Below are 21,698 nucleotides of genomic sequence, written 5' to 3'. Positions count from 1 at the left end.
TTAAATCCCTACGAATACGTAAAATTCCCATTTGTCATGTCCTCAAACGTTGAAATCCACGAATTTATATTTTCTCGAAAAAGTCTTGGAATTTGGTATTATGCGACACTTTCAGTTAGCATTTGGTAATTAGCCTGATGCATGGCCCGTATTTAGCCTGGTTCCAGGCTAGTACTAATAGTAGCAGTTAAGGGGCAGGTAATCCAGACTAGGCCCTTATTTAACTGATGATTCTATTCAAGCCGAAGAGTATCTAATCAATACATATATGCTATAATTCGTCCCTCGCAATATGATGATACGGAAATATCCGATGTTTCACGATTTAAGACGCACTTTTCTCCGACGATTTTAGCACGAGTATTGTAAATGCATAAATAAATGATGATATTTGTTATACCTTGGAATTGTTTGCACATGATGATCTCTAATCGTATGTCCTAATTAATTATGAGCAGATAATTTCATTACAAACCAAAATGTAACATTGCAGTCATTGGAAACTAACTTTTTTTATATTGTTAAGTCATAATTAATGTAACTTGGAAATCCATAATTGTTTTGGTCTGTAACTTTTGGTGGTTGTCGACTGTAATATTAGAATAACAAAATAAAATAACCAACAAAATGCATCGTGGAACGACTGTTTTTCGAGTCCATACACAGATTAGATTTTTTTTTCAAACGGTCTTCAGATAAGTTTGAACATATTTATTCAATTTTATCCGTTGACCATAAACGTATTGCCCGTTTCACACTGTGATAAGAATGTGTCTTCCAACTACTAGAATACTTTACCCAAAATACCAGCATACTTTTAAAATCCTAGACAATACTGATTTGCCGAATTGAGGTTACTTATCTCAGAATTAAGTCGGAAGCCTAAACGTACACTTGATCACAGAAAAACAACAACTTTTTACCACCTAGGTTTCATGGGATGTTTCAGGACACAAATGTTTCTGGACACAATGGCGAATTTGTGCACGTATTCAGCATGTAGACAAAATCAATTTTTTTCTTGCCACATAAAGGAAACTAATTCTTCAAAACAGGCTTATGACAGATAAAGGTATAGCTTAAAATAATGGTTTCTGTCTATAGACAACTGGTAACTAGAAATTATCGACAATCGGTTAGAATGCAATATTGCATGTGTTACAAACAAGTCATATAAGTCTATTCCAAAATAAGCATTTTTTATCAACATTCAGTAATGTAATTATTGGCAAACTAATTGTACCCGTGTTCAATAATATTTGAAGTGAGAGTATAAATACCACGTCCTAACCAAACACGGAACCACAACCGTCAGCAGCTGCTAGTCACCAGACGTTGATTGTCACTGAACGTTGAAGCACAGCAAGGTAAGATTTTCTTTTCTCGGAATGAATTTTCGTTCACTTTGACTTAAATGAAAGTATATCTCACTGGTATTAATTGTACTCGCTTCGTTTAATTGTAATAAGTGTTCTTTGAAGGAAATTAAGGTACATATATACATTGTAGCTATATCTGTGCACAGTTTTCTCGTGTGTGTGTTTCCGGGTACTGTATTTTTCTAGTTATAATGTAGATTTATTTTGTGAGTCGAGCACTATTATAATGAAATCTCTTTAGAGTGTTTACAAACTGAAATGCAGTTAAGATGGTTATAACTTGTGTTTCCTTGAAATATATACAGAGAGATTTAACTTTTCTTCGTTATTGATAACCGAAGAAATATTTTAATGTTGCATTGAAGATTCTCTCTTCTATCCGAAGGTATAATCTGTCTTTGTCTCATCATTTGATATTGATAAAAAAAACATGTGAAAACAAACAGATCATTTAATTACAAATGACGGGAAATATAAACATGATATTACGAAAAAAATGCACAGTAACATATTAAATATATTTGATATTGTTATAAGTTGGTTTAATAATAAACTGAATTGCAACAACCATTTATTCAAAAATCCATTTTAGCATTACATTTACATACTGTTTAAGTGTGTGGCATTTCAAACCCAACGTACGTACAGTATTGATTTTTTCACGTAAAATATATAAAGTATTTATGTTTACAAAGAATTATTCATATTTTTCGAAATTTGGGATAATATATCTTTAAATTTAGCACGAGGCAGGTTTTTGACAAACGATAGAATGGCCCTGCATTAAGTTCTATGCGACTGTTTGTTCTTATTCCTGTGCCGACATGGAAATGATGCGTCTGGCCATATTTTTTTCTTATTTCTCTGTGCGGTATTTTTTCCATATTTTTTCTCTTTCTTTTGTGATATTTTTCTATATTTTTCTCGCTGCTCTATAGACAGTAGATTAAAAAAAAATCCGTCATTTTTGACTATGCACATGGTTTTGTAAATAGTCCAAGAACTGGAAGGTATAAAAAATGAATTTCAATTTATTAGAAACTTTTGTTTAAGGAAATGGGGCCTCCGTGGCCGAGTGGTTAGAGTCGTTGACTTCAAACCATTTGCCCCTCATCGATGTGGGTTCGAAACCTCATTTGGGGCGTAGAATTCTTCACGTGAGGAAACCATCCAGCTGGCTTGCAGAAGGTCGGTGGTTCTACCCAGGTGCCCGCTCGTGACGAAATTGTGCACGGAGGGGCACCTGGGGTCTTCCTCCACCATTAAAGTTGGAAAGTCGCCATATGGCCTAAAGTTGTGTCGGTGCGACGTTAAACACAACAAAATAAAAATTGTTTAAGGAAATGGATACGTAACATGTGACGATCGGTAACTTACCCATTCTCGCGTGCGATTTCGGCATTAAATGTACGGCCGATGAAGCCGATTTGGCTTATAGTCACACGGAAATTGCAGTGTATTATTATGCGTCCACTACCTTAAAATATAACCAAAATGAAAGATGACACATAGCTGACAACAGATATAATTGAGCCGCGCCATGAGAAAACCAACATAGTGGGTTTGCGACCAGCATGGATCCAGACCAGCCTGCGCATCCGCGCAGTCTGGTCAGGATCCATGCTGGTCGCTAAGTTTCTCTAATTGCAATAGGGTTTGAAAGCGAACAACATGGATCTGCGCAGGCTCAGTGGTCTGGACCCATGCTGGTCGCAAACGCACTATGTTGGTTTTCTCATGGTGCGGCTCATATAAGCAATGAGGTTATTATAGTGAAATGTTACGTTTCTTTCCAGTTTGTTGACACCATGGCGAACAAAGTGTTGTTTACATTTTCGTTAGTGATTGCAGCAGCATTGGCACAGTTCAATCCAGTTTGTAAGTGAACTATCAAACATTAGACTGAATTGTTTCTAGAAATGTAAGAGAATTTTTTCTAACTATATAGTTGCGACAGGACATTATTAAATTTAGAATTCTCTTCCACAGTCTCCTTTCTATTGGTCACTTGATGAATATGTATCACAATACGTAAACCCATTCATTTTTCACGTGCTGGGCAGAATTTTCTGCTGACAATTGTATTAATTAGATATCATTTAATTAGAAGCATTGAATTAATAAATATATTTTGTATCGAAAGATATCATGCAATAAAACAAAACAACAAAATTTGTTTTACCTCCCACCAGATTCTAGCCCTTTCATTGGTTGAGTAGTGTCACGTGGTTGCCCACTATATTTCTGTAGAGGGTCACTAGGTGACCCTACACGAGAATTGCAATTCAAAATTGCGTGATGTTGACCATAAAATTAACATTATTATCTTAAAAATTCAAAAGGATCCTACTACCATGCACCATCAGAGACCTTTCGAGAAGTAATTAAGTGGTCAATTATTGGGTTTATTACTGACCCTCTACTGAAATATGTATGACCAGTATGCTTTATAGAGAGCCCGGCTTCGCCTCGCCATCTATAAAGCATACTGACCCTACATATTTCCGTAGAGGATCAGTAACAAACCCAATAATTAATAATACATCCATTTTCGGTCAATTTTACTTTAACTATAATCTGAAAACTGACAGTAACGTCGAATTTTTATATAAATTATCTCAATACGTATATAAGTACAATCAAATTGTAATTATCATGAAAATAACTTACCTCTAAAATTTTAGTGGAAGTGACTAGCTGTACTAAGAGCAAACTAGAGCTGACGTTGACTGACGGCGCCGACGGCGGTATTATCTACATCCAGGGTCAAGGCACAGCTTGCCGACAGTTTACAACGTCGGGTGTTTCGTATTATACAATCGACTTTGGCTCCTGTGGAATTCAGTGGGTAAGTGGTATTCTAAGAAATAAGAAACAATCTGCATGAGATAAAGCGGGAGGTTTTTTTTTTGGTTTTCGATAGTAACTTAAATTTGATTTTTTAAAATTTGTTTCTGATAATCTATATCTTATAAACCAGAATATCAAGTTGAAATGCTCTTTTGAAAAGTAGCTTTAATTGTTTAAGCATTGCAGACACAGTACTCTGCGTTTCTTTTCTATATTTACATATTCTAAGCAGTGATGGTTTTATTTAACATTTCTGTCCGACCATCTTGGCCCTCCCTCGTCACTTGCTTGACGTATGCTTCATAATAACAGATCAGCGCTATAAATGTCTCTCATTTTCATAACTTCTATCAAAACTGTGCATTTTAATCAGAAGAAACGTCTATTGCAGTTTATCCACCCGTCTGTCGTTTTTCCAAGAACACTGTTCTGTATTTAGCCATAACCCTTGACTACCCAGAACAGTGTTCTAAAATTCAAGAGTGATGTCAAAGAAATAATTCTTTGTGATTAGTTAACGATGCATCTGAACTCAAAACCGTGTTTTATTTGCCAACAAAACACGCAAAACTAAAATCTATTTCCCAAATAGTACACTGTGCTGCTCTGGTACCCAGCACTATTGAGATCATCCATAGCTGCTAGGAAACAAACTCTGATTTCCGTTGTCGTAAATATCTATAGAGTGGCTGTTCTGTCCGCACAAACTTTTACTTGGAACTGTCCGCACACGTTCTCAACATTTAGGAACACTACTCTTTCTCACTCTGTTCCCTCAGAGTATGTGCAGAATTTAGTCAAAGGAATATGTTCCATATTAAAAGCTATTGAGCTCAGAGTAACTCTCAGTACGTCCATTTTGGTTGGATTTATATACGTATTAAACACCGTTCTCTCAATGTTTGCAGGAGGAAAGTTTTAAGGTGATGGTTCAGAAGAAAGCTCTCTACCAGACTGGAGAGGACAAACAGATTCCTGTCATGTGTATTGCAGACCTAGGAGACTTGACGGTCAGCAACAACCTCGACGTTGCGTAAGTTTTATATTTACGTACGTAATTTCTAAGTTTCTAAGAAATAAATACAAGCAGTTTCAAGAGGTACGTCCACATATTGCTGTTAATCATATTGGTGACTGCAGTCATATAAAAATGACGGACACGTATTTCTCATAATAAATTATTCTGTTCCTACTACTATGTTACTTCCAAATTGTGCAGCTGTTCAAAGATATCCGATGTCCACCACAGCTGAAATGTTTTATCTTCAGATATATACCTCAAATGTAGAAAATCGTTTACAAATGTTTTTAACTTTACTAAATATTTAATTAAATGCGTGTGTAGAGCTACATTCATAATTAATTGTAATGAAACAAAATACTTCCATTTTTGTGGTAGTACACATTTATATAGCGTTTAGCTCTTAAGTGTGTTGCTATTTTAAACCGATGTATATAACAATAAATTCACATAGTAAATATTTTAGTTTAACGTTTACATAAACTATATGAAAATATTGTTCATATTTTCAAAAATGAATTTTTTAAAAATGAAATGAAAATTTGGTTTAGTATACCTTTAAGGCAATATTTTCTAGAGCTATTGTTGAAGCACAACTGCGGAAAGAAATATCGCCCTCCACTGTCCTTTGTCTTGGGTTTTGACTAAACGTTCTCTAACATTTCCCTAAATCCAAAAATTTTAGGGACAAAGACGATGATGCCGGCCTGAACAAGACGGTAAAGCCCACAGCTACCATGAGTTTGTACAGTAACGGCAATAACGTTAACGGAGGAACCGTCAAACTTACCGACATTGTCACGTTGGTCATGGAACTCGACGCTGAATATATAGGTTAGTATATATATTTTCTTTCATACATGTCTGCAAGTAGGCCTACTGAATCATGTCGACGGTATACCAAGTTAAAATCTTTTCATTTTGCAATCAATTACTAAGTTTTACGTAGTTTTAAAATCGAAAATACCTTTATACAATCTTACTTTGGCAGTCATATGAGATTTGATTGCCATTTTTGTCATATCAATGCAAGTGATTTTGTTTGCAACAGTTCTTATAATATTTAGTAGGTATATCTGTATAACTTGGTTTTGTTTCTCATTAAAGAGGATTTCGACATCAAGGCAAAATCCTGTTTCGCCGACAACATTGAAATCATCTCTAATGCGTAAGTAGATTGCTGCGTACAGTCCAACCTGTGCCAAGTGGCAAAGACCACCTCAGAACAGAGGGAGACGGCTGGTGGTTTTATTTCGAATTTTAACACTTAAGATTTTCTCTCATATAAATAAAGAAGGATTTTTGCCATGTTGTCTAATTCGAACGTATTATAATGGAAATAGATTTTAGTTTTGCGTGCTTTGTTGCCAAATAAAATACGGTTGTTTTAGTTCAGATGCGTCGTGATTAATTACTCAGGACTTCGTGAATAGATTACTACGCATCTGAACTCAAAACCGTGTTTTATTTGCCAGCAAAGCACTCAAAACTAAAATCTATTTCTCAGTTTTAACGTTAACCATTTGTAATGGATTTCAATCTGTGAATGAAAACCACCTGTCAAAAAAGACCATCGTTGTCTCTCCTAAGGGCGGTCTTTATAGAGAGGTTTGACTATATTATAAATAAGTCTTCTAAACCTTCCAACTTGTAGCTGGAGATACCCCCAGTACCAGAAAATCACTGCTCCTAAGCTTAATGGGAAATTTATACCCATAAATGAAACCTCTTTTATATGTAGTTACTTTAGGTCAATGATGAGCAGTTCGAGTATATGAGCCGTGCCATGAGAAAACCAACATAGTGGGTATGCGACCAGCATGGATCCAGACCAGCCTGCGCATCCGCGCAGTCTGGTCAGGCTCCATGCTGTTCGCTTTTAAAGCCTATTGGAATTGGAGAAACTATTACCGAACAGCATGGATCCTGACCAGACCGCGCGGATGCGCAGGCTGGTCTGGATCCATGCTGGTCGCATACCCACTATGTTGGTTTTCCCATGGCCCGGCTCAATTATGTTTCCTAAAATTTGTTTACATACAAAAATCCATAATTTGCAGAAGGTCGGTGGTTTACCAAGGTATTCGCCCCTTATGAGAAAATGTCCGGCGGGGCACCTAGTACCTTCCTCCACCAAAAAGCTTGAAAGTCGCTATATGACCTGCAGTAAATGCCCGGCGGGGCACCTAGTACCTTCCTCCACCAAAAAGCTTAAAATTCGCTATATGACCTGCAGTTGTGTCGGTGTGATCTAAAACTAAAAAAAAAATGTTTGTGACATAAACTGTATTTAATTTCGAAGCTTATGTTTTCAATAGCATGTTTGTAATTTATTTTGCAGTTGTCCAGTCGATATTGAATTATTCCCCCACATCAGTAGAGTATCCCAGGGACTGATCCAAGCCCAGTTTGGAGCTTTCAGAACGACATCTCTCGCCGGCGGTTCAGTTGCTATGCCTTTTTCTTGTACTCTCCAGGTCTGTCTCGGTGCCTGCAGTCCAGTAAGTTTATTAAAGCCATTTCCATATTTTATGCTTACAGTTTTATTAGACTTAAGTCTCGAGATCTGGTCTTCCTTGGCCGAGAAGTGAAAATTCGAACATACTAAAGTTCCATAAGGCTTAAGTTTTATGTTAAAACACATAAAATAGCTGCGTACATGTAATTACTGGTTTGAAAAGCTTTACCTTCAAAATTGCACATGAACTGACACAGTTACAGTCATAAAGGGAGGTAATAATAAACAATGAATTTCATAATATTTTCTACTATGATAATTAATATTTAAACTTTTGTCAAATATATTGGAAAACAATTAACAAGAATAAGACATATAAGTATTTTATTTTCAAAGAAAAATATGTTGCTGTCATTTGTAAAGAAAGGCATTATGAACTTTTGTTCTATTACTTCACCAGCAAATGATAATATATCTGTAAACAATGTCGCATATTTCGGGCTTTTTACACGTACAAAATGTTTTAGCGTGTTTGTAAGAATGTTGTTTTTTTTTGTATTTTATATATTGTACAACTCTCAATGACATTGTTTTAAATTTAGTTTAAAAATTTTGCAGACAACCTGTAGTGATGGTATAGACAGTTACGGTAGAAAGAAGAGAGCCATTGCCAAACGACAGGCCGAGGACAATGCCGTCGAAGATATCAGTGTTGGTTCTTCTATCTCCATAGCAACAGAAGAAGTCGTTATTCAGAGTAAGTAAAGTTACATGTATATAATAGTAACTACATTTCAAAGTTTCATTATGCAGAAAAAATGTGAATTAAAAAAATGACACATACAAAATTAAAGCTAATTTAATAGGCTCGTGTGATGACAATGGCATAATTGAGAAGGGTACAAAAGTTTAACATCTTTCGAAGCATCTCAATTTACAGTACTTTGGTAAATATTTTATATCCGCCGGGTTTACCCAAACAAGCGAACCTCTGATTACCATATCAAAGGTCACGTGTTCGAGCGTCCGGGATATGCAAATGTTCAGGGAGACGACCGGTCGTAGATCTAGATACATTATTTTGTCATCTACTACAGATTCATGGTAAAGTATCAGAAACTCTGAGAGAACAAATTAGCACAAAGCGAAACAAAATGTACATGTGGGGATAATGTAACTACGCTAAACACAACAAATGCATTATGTTAATTATACTGTGTACTAATATAACACAGCTGACATCTTGTTTCTCTTCTTTATTAGGTCCTGAGGACAACAACAGTCTGAGTTTGAGCCCACTTTTGTTTGTTATTTTGATGATTATAATGGTTGGCGGTCTCGCTTCCACTACCGCCGCCACCATGATCCTCTTCCGCAAACTCCAAGCAAAAGCCGGCATATTGAAGAAACTCAACTCTGGAAATGCAATGACTTCCGTAGCATCCTCTTAGGAAAATAGCCATAGTCAAGGCCTAATCTATACAGTTACATACACCGTCAGACAGCCAAATTTGATACATTATTGATTTAAAAAATATTGTTCGGTCTGAGGACATTATTTTGCTTTATTTAGATTAGTTCTTATTGTACGTTTTTCACACGTGGCTTAGTCCCAAATCTCACCCAATATACTTTAGTGTTTTGCTTTATGTATACTCATTTCCAAAAGAAAGTGTGCACTTTTTTAAGTTTAAACATTTCAAAAATTCCCCGACGTTTTTGTTTCATTTTTTCATACACTAATTCTCAGGTATAACTCAAAATCTAAAATGCACACCAATTTGTTTACGAACTGGTTTAAATGTTGGTACCAAACATAAGTTTTCATGAAAATAACCGAGAAAAAATAACAGCAAAAGTGCACACTTTCTTTTGGGACTGAGTGTATACAAATATGTATGTAATTGGATTCTGTTTCCTCCCTTTTTCTCAATAAATATGTTCATGGCCATTAATATAATCATCATACATTTGTATTTACATTTCATTTAAGTTTTGTTATTATTTACAGCGTCTGTATATGTCATTTTTCGAAAAGTAAACGATATATATATCGTTGATATAACGTTAAAAAGGGTTTATATTCACAGGTCACTCTCATCGTGTGAGGTCCTTAAAATCATCTTACACATTTCTGAATATTCATTTTAATAACTTTCTTTACGCCCAGATGGTAACCCAGTTTATTCTTCCGTAGGTGGGTACATATGGGTCGGGGAACCATCCCCTACGTCCCCCCACAGTGCAATTCATGACATAAATGGTGTTCCACTTATTACGTATGCACGAAGTATATAAACATGATTTATTGAACCTAAAATCAATCAATGAAGAAAAAAACGGTGTCTATCTAACACAGGATTGTAGGATTGTGGTGAAACCATTAATATACCATAATCCCAATTACAAGATACTATGAAAAAAATGTTAAGCAATAAGCTATTCCGTCGGCTAAAGTGTCGATAGTATAGGGATCCTATTAACATAATTATGAAAATAAAAAGTATGTATATTACCTAAATACTCGTAAGCAATAGTCCCAAACTCTTCTATTTCGCATAGGAACTGTAGGAACTGAGCCACGAGAAGCTATGCGCTTTTTGTGTCATATGTATCTCTTAAAAACAAAAAGGATATGGTCCGTTCTTATGTGTTCTTCTGAGTAAAGCAAAATGGTAAAAGCGAAAAGAGCGGAATTGCCACGCTCCTTAAGTTCTGGGTACATTTGCGAAATAACCTAACTGTGGCCCAATGGCGTACGCTATCTTCTGGTACTAATGCCTAGTGGGTATTAGACCTGGCACTACTGGCAGGCATTGTGGCGACCGGGAGCATCAGTGATGTTCTTTATGGATAATTAATCAATTATCCATCGAATTTTAGAATTTTGTACGCATTGAAAATAGTCGTGCTGCCATGATGCACTGCCAGATCTGATACAAAATTGTACTGCATGTTATGGCTAATGCAGACAACCCGGCCCCATTCTGGTACCTTGCTATAGGTACAATAGAAAGGTTCTTATTCCTACTATCATTATTTGAATCCGGTTTTTCGATAGGCTGTAGATACTGAACTATTTCTGCATCAACAGTTTACTTTGGCTGCTCCGTTCTGTGGAAAGACGTTTCGCTTGGCGTAATGTTGAGTAGTACTTACCGTGCTGTGAACACTACTCAGTGAGCAGTACTCACGGTGACGTAAACACTACTCAGTGAGCAGTACTCCCGGTACACCGTAAAAACTACTCAGTGAGCAGTCCTCACAGTGTCATGAACACTACTCAGTAAGACGTACTCACGGGCCCATGAACACTACTCAGTGAGCAGTACTCACAGAGCCGTGAACACTATTCAGGAATCTATGTTCTATAAGCAGTACTCAGAGCTGTGATAACTTCACACTGAGCAATAGTTATCAGTGAGAAACTGTCATCCAGGCACGCTTTGAATCCCGTCCACAGAACATTTCACACCGCTAAAAAAAAGGACTTGAATAAAAAAATATAGGTGACCGTGCGACCACATACACGCATCACAAAGGATGTCCCCTTTCTCTAACGAAAAAGGGGCGATATTTGCCAACCTTCCATATCCCTATTGGGACAGGTTATCAGTCAACATTATTAGTAACAATGACTCTCAGAATAGTTTATATATAAAATCTTTCTGATATTAAACAGGGAAATTGCATCAATCTATTTTTCATTTCAACATTTAAAACCGAATGCGCATATATCATTTTTTGGCAATTATGACACTGATTAATTTTTTATGCTTTTAAAACTGTTTTAGTAAACTTTTAATAATTCTGGTGGCAACTAAACGTTTAAAAAACGTTTTATAATGCACTGTTAAGGTGTATATATTAAAAGCCTACGCAAATCTTTTGCTTGAGGGTACACAATAATACAATAGGATTAAATGTGGTAAACTTATATCTTTATCTGGACGGATGCAAGTTTCGAACCGTCAAAAGTTTCACTACGAAATGACAGACAAGCCAGCTATCGGTCTATCTTCGTCTATATTTTGGCTACTGCTTATTTACATACTCGCTATAATACTGTATGGCACTTATTCGTGGTGCCCCCCCCCCCCCCACCCCACCCCCACGCCTCACAGTAGAGAGACCTCTGCCGTCGACCAGATAGAAAATGTTGCTGTATACTATATACCTAGGGGTAGATTATAACAAATACAGTGGCATTTTCTTTCTGGTCTGGTGCCAGCAGCCGTCACAAACAGTCTAAAACGTCATAATACTGTACGATACCAATAGGAATTGCTACTGTAGGGATAACGTATGCTTTTTCGTGTTATGACGCCTGCAGAATCCTGAGGGATTGGTTGGTACAACGATTCTCAATATTATAACACGAATTCTAATATGCTTTTCTCTGTTAAAACACTCTTACGCTAGAATCACGTCACGTTAAAGTGCGATGACGTCAATGTTTTTGTTGCAACAAAGAAAGAGCGCTACTATATTTTATCTAACTTTTTAGATTAAGGGCATATTAGAATCGAAATAATTTATAGCAAAACCGAGTTTTAACTATTTATACACTCGGGCGAATACGTCGTACAAATAATTTCACTCGGGCTGCGCCATCGTGAAATTATTACGCCCGACGTATAACCACCTATCGTGCATAACTTGAATAGCGTTAAAACACTCTTTTGCTATAAATTATTTCTTAAGGTGGTTCGCGGGGTTCCTACGAAAATTTCGAAGTATGAGAGATAAGACTGATATCAAGTCTATATGTACTAACATCTCCTGTCTTTCATTTGGAGAAAAAGAAAATCGTTCCGAGTCCACATTTCCTTTGAAGAGCGCCACCTAGCGGCACATGTATTTGTCAAGGGAAAACGCCGTTTTTCTGTAATAATCGCATTAAAATTAATGTTATTACATTTTTTCAAACTCAGAAATATAGCTAAATTCAATGTTATTGTTTACATGTTGCATTTTGTAAATTATTTCATTTAGAAAATGCTTAAATAAAGAGATATCCGTAGTAGGGGTGAGGAAAAATGGCGAAAATATTCAATGTGTTTCATGGCCGTTTAGCCGAAATAAAATAAAACGGAACGGTCAAAGTTCTTGATTTTCAAATATATTCTTCTTTAATCATTTCTAAACAAGAAAATAAAATAAAAATAGGGGGTCTTCACGGCAGATTTTTTGTAAATTTACTTTTTATTTGTTTTGGTAATGTAAATATTGTGACGTTGATACGTCATTTATGGTGTTAACGTCACACAAACGTTTTGTTCATTATGTCCTTTAAAGATACGTTTTTGTATATACAGGATGATGAATGTAAACAAAAATGAAATATTTTTACTAGACATATACTTCAATGTGAGTTCAACAATTTCCTTAAAGACGCTAATTATTTTGTTTATATTATGTAAAATGTCATTTAAAAATGATGACCACGGACATCTTTGCCGTTTCTGTCAGGGTATTAAAGTTTCAGCCTGTCTCAAATTCTATTAGACTAGCTGTCTGCAAGAACAGAGTCTACATTCACATGGATTTCTGAATACTGGCATCGTAATTAGCATTGCGTGCCACCAATACGCATCTACTAAATTGTTTATCCATTTTTGAAACAGTTTTAGAGCTAACTTAATGCATGAAGACTTCACTATAATCAATTCATGGTATATTTTAAAGCCGTGGATCTCCAACGCAATGATCACAGTAATTCATTAAGGAATATATCCAGTCGGCGGTTGCTTGTAGACTTCACTATAATCATTTTAATTATGATACATTTGTGATCCATGATATGCAAAACTGAAAATAAAATCAACAGAAAAATCTGACAAGGCGCTTCAAAACGCACATTTCGTATCTTGTATCTTCGTTGTTAGCTAGTCACTTGAAATATTGAAAAACAATAAGGAATGTCGTTCAGTTTCGCACTTGAACATGGGCTAACGCTATTCTAGCATAAAACGCGTAAAAAACAAATAAATGAATATATTGTCTTATTATTATTATTATTATTATTATTATTAAACGGAAAACTAAATGAGCCGCGCCATGAGAAAACCAACATAGCCGCTTTGCGACCAGCATGGATCCAGACCAGCCTGTTCGCTTTCAAAGCCTATTGCAATTAGAGAAACCGTTAGCGGGCATCATGGATCCTGAGCAGAATGCGCGGATGCACAGTCTGGTCTGGATCTATGCTGGTCGCAAAGCCACTATGTTGGTTTTCTCATGGCGCGGCTCAAATACTCATACGAGCTACGTCATCGTCCGAAGAACGCCGAAATGCCATACAAGAATACGTAATCTCACGGAAATTACCGACTGTCATTACGGATCCACCACCTTAATTAAAAGAATGACAACTTCATTGCCTAGGTCGCCGATTTCAAATCACTTGCCCCTCATCGATGTTGGTTCGAGCCTCCCTCGTGGCGTTGTATTCTTCATGTGGGGAAGCCATCCAGCTGGCTAACGGAAGGTCGGTGGTTCTACCCAGGTGCCCGCTCGAGATGGAATAATGCACGGAGGGGCATCTGGGGGTCTTCCTCAACCATCAAAGCTGGAAAGTCGCCATATGGCCTACATTTGTGTCGATGCGACGTTAAAACAAACAAAATTAAAAATAAATACTCTTTTTGAGTTACTCGGGTGGGCGATATAGGGCAACTTTGGTCCTATTGCTTTTTCTTAACAGGAGAATTGGTATTTTTGGACGATTTGTCAAAATCTAATAGGTCCTTTTTATGGTATCTTTTAACCTCCGCGCAGGAATATTGTAACGACCTACAGTACTGTAACAGGATGAAAATACTTCAGGCCTGACCGTGAGTCGAACCCGGGACCTCTCACACCTAAGGCGGACACTCTACCACGTCGCTATAAAAACTAACAAAATAGCAAGGAAGTATAAGTGCACCCTCATACTCTACCCTACTACATACAGCCCCCTCCATTTTAGAATTCGTCCTCGAATTCCAGGAGTTTGAACCTCTGTGGGACGTTCCAAGGTGTCCATTTATATCTATTCATGCGTTATTTACGTTGGGCGCCAAATGTAACAGGCTGAAAATACTTCAGGCCTGACCGGGAATCGAACCCGGGACCTCTCACACCTAAGACGGACACTCTACCACGTCGCTATAAAAGCTAGTTCCAAAGCAAGGAAGTATACAAGTGCACCGTTATACTCTACCCTGCTGCAGTACAAATAAGGGGAAGTAACACTGTGTTGGAGTTTGGGTATCTTTCTGTTCTTCATCAAGTTTTATAAGTCTGGTCAGCATGAATTGATGATTATCAAAGCAATAAGATGTTAATTACAAAATCAATTTTATTATACATTTGTTTACAATTTTACAGATTTGAAATAGAAAAATAGACGTAACCAAAGTCTTCTTTCGTTGTGTTGCTGCACACCATCTGTAATCAGAATATAAAACAAAATACTTGAAAAAAAATACACACATGCGAGTTTGAGCTAACAAGAGCTTGATTTTCCGAAAAGTTTCTTTTTATTTTAAACCCAAATATAAATAATGCATCAATGTTAACAACTGGAAGTTGAATGTATCTTTTAACATTTTTTTTCATACTAATTTCCTTTAAATGTCAAATTGAGGAGTATGAAATCTTTTACTAAAAATCTTTTTTTTTTGCAGTTAATATCAACAACAATTAAAAAGACGCTCATTTAATGCTCATTTAATACTGATCAATATAACTTGTGTAGGAAGCGACAGTCTGGTTGCGCAATGCATGTGACTGCTTTTCGTCGATTCAATGAATCAGACAGCAGTACAATTATAAAGATAGCAATAATTATGTTTCTTATTTCTGAACGAAACTTACGAGTGTGAGCATTCATCTTAATAGACCGTTATCTATCCCACGGTCATGGTTTCGAATACAAATTTTATAAAAAACGTCTTTTTCCAAATTGTTGGAACATGAAGCAAAATCTATATATAAAAAAAAATGAAAAATCGGTGTGGAAACATGTTTTCTTGAAATTATACAGTAAGGAAAGAATATTTTTTCCTTGTAATCAAGAAATGTCAAACCATGCCTTGTAACGAACATTTTAAACATATTCAGTGGTCTACTCAATGTGTGTGACATTCGCCAGGGCTTAAATTACAAATACATTAAAACTGCAGAAGAAATAATCATTATTTACCTCCTTGCTATAATGAATTATTATGTCTCCCCCAGGAGACATATTGTTTTTGCCCTGTCCGTCCGTCCGTTCGTCCTTCCGTCCGTCCGTCCGTACGTCACACTTCATTTCCGAGCAATAACTGGAGAACCATTTGACCTAGAACCTTCAAACTTTATAGGATTGTAGGGCTGCTGGAGTAGACGACCCCTATTGTTTTTGGGGTCACTCCGTCAAAGGTCAAGGTCACAGGGGCCTGAACATTGAAAACCATTTCCGATCAATAACTAGAGAACCACTTGACCCAGAATGTTGAAACTTCATAGGATGATTGGCCATGAAGAGTAGGTGACCCCTATTGATTTTGGGGTCACTCCGTCAAAGGTCAAGGTCACAGGGGCCTGAACATTGAAAGCCATTTCCGATCAATAACTAGAGAACCACTTGACCCAGATTGTTGAAACTTCATAGAATGATTGGCCATAAAGGGTAATTGACCCCTATTGATTTTGGGGTCACTCCATCAAAGGTCAAGGTCACAGGGGCCTAAACATGGAAAACCATTTCCGATCAATAACTAGAGAACCACTTGACCCAGAATGTTGAAACTTCATAGGATGATTGTACATGCAAAGTATATAACCCCTATCGATTTTGGGGTCACTCCATTGAAGGTCAAGGTCACAGGGGCCCGAACATTGAAAACCATTTCCGGTCAATAACTTGAGAACCACTTGACCCAGAATGTTGAAACTTAATAGGATGATTGGTCATGCAGAGTAGATGACCCCTAACGATTATGGGGTCACTCTTTGAAAGGTCAAGGTCACAGGGGCCCGAACATTGAAAACCATTTCCGGTCAGTAACTTGAGAACCACTTGACCCAGAATGATGAAACTTCATAGGATGATTGGCCATGAAGAGTAGGTGACCCCTATTGATTTTGGGGTCACTCCGTCAAAGGTCAAGGTCACAGGGGCCTGAACATTGAAAACCATTTCCGGTCAATAACTTGAGAACCACTTGACCCAGAATGTTGAAACTTAATAGGATGATTGGTCATGCAGAGTAGATGACCCCTAACGATTATGGGGTCACTCTGTGAAAGGTCAAGGTCACAGGGGCCCGAACATTGAAAACCATTTCCGGTCAGTAACTTGAGAACCACTTGACCCAGAATGATGAAACTTCATAGGATGATTGGTCATGCAGAGTAGATGACCCCTAACGATTTTAGGGTCACTCTGTTAAAGTTCAAGGCCACAGGGGCCTGAACATGGAAAACCATTTCCAATCAATAACTTGAGAACCTCTCGACCCAGAATGTTGAAACTTCATAGGATGATTGTTCATGCAGAGTAAATGACCCCTATTGTTTTTGGGGCCACTCCGTTAAAGGTCAAGGTCACAGGGGCCTGAACATTGATAACCAGTTCTGATCAATAACTTGAGAACCACTTGACCCAGAATGTTGAAACTTCATAGGATGATTGAACATGCAGAGTAGATGACCCCTATTGATTTTGGGGTCAGTCTGTTAAAGGTCAAGGTCACAGTGGCCTGTTCATGTAAAATCATTTTTTGGAAATAACTTGAGAACCACTTGACCTACAATGTTGAAACTTAATAGGATGATTGGACATGCAGAGTAGATGACCCCTATTTATTTTGAGGTCATTTGATCAAAGGTCAAGGTCACAGGAGCCTGAACAGTGACTGGAGAACCACTAGGCCAAGAGTGTTGAAATTTAGCGGGATGACTGGACATGCCAAGTAGATGATCCCTATTGCAGCCAACCATCAGTGTCTCTTTGATTTTTGCTCCTGACCCCTATTGACTTCTTGCCTATAGGACTTTGCATTGGGGGAGACATGCGCTTTTTTACAAAAGCATTTTCTAGTCTTTCTTGCTTCTTCAAATGACATTGTGTTCAAATATGAATATTTTCTGATATTATTTTGATTTTAGGAAGGATAAGGAAGTTTTGTGGTTAACCAACACGACACGAAGAGTATTTTTTCGAAGAAAAACAAGATATCTAATGCTATATAAATTACCTACCATTACTATGTTTGCATTAGAAAAAAACTTACCTTATCAAAGTCGATGTGAAGACCGCTGTCTGCATAGACTGACAGGATTCCAAACATGTCTTCATCGTGAATGTCGTGATCGGTTTTGAGTTTAGCAGGAACATCAGTATTACGTAAACGTGTTTCTGGTAAAGGCGTTTCGGCTGGTGTTTCAAACACCTTAGGTATTTCATCTAGCGGTCCTGCTTCTCCAGCAGGAACAAACACGTCCGCGTCGGCTTTTGGTTGAGGATCTATCTTCTGCGACCCTGCATCTCCTGGATGATCAACTCGTTCTGTAGCAGGGGTGTTGGTGTTGGAAACACGTTGTTCAAGGCATCCAGGAACAAAAACTTTCGCGTCTGCTCTCAAAGCGGAAACTATTTCCGGGGTTGTGGTTGATACAGTGGAAGCTTTCGGGATTGAATCTTCTTTCGGGGTATCCGAGACCCTCACACGAACAGACGTATCAGCCAATTGTTGCTTAGGGTCATTGACTGAGAAACTGACTGACTTCGAGTGTTGCGAAACTCCTGAAGCTTGCGTATCAGGGACTTGCTTTCCATAGCGAGTGTCTGCGTATAAGACGCTACGAGAAATCGGTAAGTCAGCTGGCCTAATTACAGGCCATACTAATGGATAAATATATGGCATTATATATGATGATGATGCACATTTAGCCGGGTCAGCATGGCCATTGACAGCATCGTGCACATAATTCCTATATTTATTTTCTCTATATCTATTCCACCTTTCTATCTGTTTTGCAGATCTTTTTCTCTTTCTTGGTTTCTTCTTCTTTTTATTCTCCTTCTCGCCTTTACCTGTCCTAGGACTGCTGCATTTATTTTCTTGGATATCTGTTCATTAAGAAAACGAGTCATTTCATTTAAGAAGCATACATTTGCTTTACCTTAAGGTACTATCCTCAAGACGTGAACTATTAATTTGAGACAGTTTTGTGAATATATTGATAAAAATCGTAAATTAATTCCATTTTATACATAACTGAATCATGAAATAGCGCTTCAGTTGCATGCGTTATTCTGTGAAAAATGACCATTACAAAATTAAATATTTTGCATTTTACATTTATTTGCATCGAGAAAAAAAGATGCAGTTACTCTTAGTTTCGACATATTTTACATAAATCTAGAGGCACGTCCCATCGAAAAGAGGGAACATGTGACATTTAATTGCTTACCTGTATCCCGAGAGGTACTGTCTTGTTGGTTTTCGTTTTTATTTTGTTGTGCTTCTTCCATATTTACTCGAACATTTAGAGGTTGTTTGAAAGATACGCCAACGAGGCTGGTTGCTTAGACGCAGTAACTGTGCTGTGACGTCTACAATTACGTGACGTATTTGACGGGCGTCACTGAAAAGAGATCTATAAATAGCTTGTAAAATGAGTGAGAGAATGAGTGTAATAATTTTACACTTACCAAAGTAAAATAAGATTGAGCTCACTTTTTTCACGGTAAACTGTTGTTACAGTATTTACTTAGAATTACAGCATGCCCCGTCTAGTTGGGTAAGCAGCATTCTGTTCAGTGTTTTTTTTTGTTTTTTTTTTTTTGTTGTTGTTGTTGTTGTTGTTTCACGTCTGTTTTCATTGATCTACGACACGTACTGCGCATTCACTAGACTACTCAAACATTTTTGCACATACCCTTAAGTCAATGAAGTGGAAGAGCAGTGTTCTGTACGAAATGTTCATAACGTGTTCAGACTTCTCTAAATAAAACCCTTTACAGACTGAACGGTGACGTGAATAAACATTTTTAAGCAAGGGAAAGCAGGTATTGATTCCTGTTCTCTATAGATAACCTCAGTAGAAGTTGCTACTGTCGTTTGTTTGTTTGTTTGTTTGTTTTGGGTTTAATGCCGTTTTTCAACATTATTTCAGTCATGTAACGGCGGGCAGTTAATCTAACCAGTGTTCCTGGATTCTGTACCAGTCAAACCTGTTCTCCGCAAGTAACTGCCAACTTCCCCACATGAGTCAGGGGTGGAGGACTAATGATTTCAGACACATTGTCGTTTTATCAAATAGTCATGGAGAACATACAACCTGTCCAATGATCGAACTCACGACCCCGCGATCCGTAGACCAACGCTCTACATACTGAGCTAAGCGGGCGGACTGCTACTGTCGTAGAAAAGTGTACTATTCTATTTGTTTTCACAACAATAAGGAGACCACACTGTACATAGTAGTCAAAGAAATGTGGCCTTATACAATGCTTTAAGTTCTATAAAAGGCGTAGAATAAGCAAAGAAGTCGTTTTCTGCGAAAATGGTAACACAACATCTAACTAGCAATTTGCAATTTTGCCTATGTACCAAAAATTACTGAATGCGCCTTCTTGAAATTAAATACACATTTACATCAATATTTTGTTAAAAACTTACCGAAAATGCAAACATATCTATTCACTCAAAGAGATGATTTTTTTCCATTCTACTATCACTTCCCATTTTTAAAAGTAAAAAAATACATAAAAGTTGTGTTTTTAGAGAACGGTTGAAAACCATTTATAAGAATAAGGAATTGCATTTCTTATTTTTTACTAAAACCTAGTTAAATGTCATACAAATATCAAATAATCTTCATTTCATCGACAGAGTATGGCAAAAACGTTATTTTATTTTGGTTGTCATTTCTCCTCTCATTAATAACGTTTATCGTTAGTTTGTAAAGTCTAAAAAAATTTTTGTTGTTTTTTTTGTTGTTGTTGTTTTTTTACTAATGGGGACCACTTTTCAGCATTTTCTAACGATTTAAAAATACCCGGGCACCCTTGTTATCCGGATAATACGAAATATTGTAATAATTCAAAATGTTACAAAATGGCAGATGAACACTTCTGAATATTTCAGGTTTTTCGGTAAGTTGCTGTGGCTTGATAAGAGATTTTAACCACCAGACGTTGCCAGAAGAACGAATGGTGATTTGCAAGTTTCCATGGAATACAATACACAATATGTTAAATAGTTTACAAAATCCATGTAAATTAGTTTGAAAATTCATAAAAAAATAGTTAGAGTTGTTTTATGCTTGTAATTCACTGTATATACGGCTCTACCATTTCACTATCTGACATAGTTTAGTAAAAGTTGTTTACATTTGCCGTTTTTATGTCAAAACCATTTATATTGATCCTTGTGTGAAAAATGGATAATAGCCGAAAATGACCATGGATAACGCCCTACATGTGTTGCCTTTGAAAGTGGATAATAGCCGTCATTGACTTTTTTCATTTACATTCCATTACACATTGACCAGTTTTGTGTGTGTCGACATGTTTTGGTGAAAGAGTTTGTAACAACATGTTGACATGAACCTGTTAACAATTTTTATACTGGTAACAGGCACATCATACAATTTGCACCTTCCTGGTATCAAGTACACATGTGCAAAAATGTTAGTTTCCCTCGCTGTCCCATTTTACCCCAAGGTTTCCATATTCATAAAATACATACATTTATCTAATTGTCAACTACTTTTTATAATCACTGATATCACAAACCCAGTTTACGTTCTGAATACCTAGGTGAATACATATTGGTACACCAAGATGTCTCTCTCTTTCTCTCTCTCTCTCTCTGACCTGCCCGCTTAGCTCAGTAGGTAGAGCGTTGGTCTACGGATCGAGAGGTCGCGAGTTCGATCCTCGGGCGGGGCGTATGTTCTCCGTGACTATTTGATAAACGACATTGTGTCTGAAATCATTGGTCCTCCACCT

At 37.0% G+C, this 21,698-nt stretch overlaps 2 protein-coding genes across 2 annotated transcripts; one reads left to right on the top strand and one right to left on the bottom strand.

Moving 5' to 3' along the window:
* Window positions 1-3,179: 3,179 nt before the first annotated feature.
* LOC123537539 (uncharacterized) lies at window positions 3,180-9,498 on the top strand. Its single transcript, XM_045321338.2, has 8 exons — window positions 3,180-3,257; window positions 4,064-4,227; window positions 5,138-5,262; window positions 5,936-6,084; window positions 6,358-6,418; window positions 7,592-7,751; window positions 8,327-8,465; window positions 8,972-9,498. The coding sequence occupies exons 1-8, from the start codon at window positions 3,188-3,190 to the stop codon at window positions 9,157-9,159; spliced, it is 1,056 nt and encodes a 351-aa protein (XP_045177273.2). The 5' UTR covers window positions 3,180-3,187; the 3' UTR covers window positions 9,160-9,498.
* Window positions 9,499-15,032: 5,534 nt separating this feature from the next.
* On the bottom strand, window positions 15,033-19,268 carry LOC123537339 (uncharacterized). The gene is made up of 3 exons (XM_045321021.2): window positions 19,154-19,268; window positions 17,971-18,809; window positions 15,033-15,139 (listed from the first exon to the last, which is right to left on the bottom strand). Exons 1-3 carry the CDS (start codon window positions 19,212-19,214, stop codon window positions 15,074-15,076), a joined length of 966 nt encoding a protein of 321 aa, XP_045176956.2. The 5' UTR covers window positions 19,215-19,268; the 3' UTR covers window positions 15,033-15,073.
* Window positions 19,269-21,698: the final 2,430 nt, after the last annotated feature.

This window comes from Mercenaria mercenaria, chromosome 17, assembly GCF_021730395.1.
Source record: "Mercenaria mercenaria strain notata chromosome 17, MADL_Memer_1, whole genome shotgun sequence".
Taxonomy (NCBI): domain Eukaryota; kingdom Metazoa; phylum Mollusca; class Bivalvia; order Venerida; family Veneridae; genus Mercenaria; species Mercenaria mercenaria.
The sequence above is the reverse complement of the archived record's forward strand: the minus strand, read 5'-3'. Positions and strand labels throughout refer to the sequence as shown.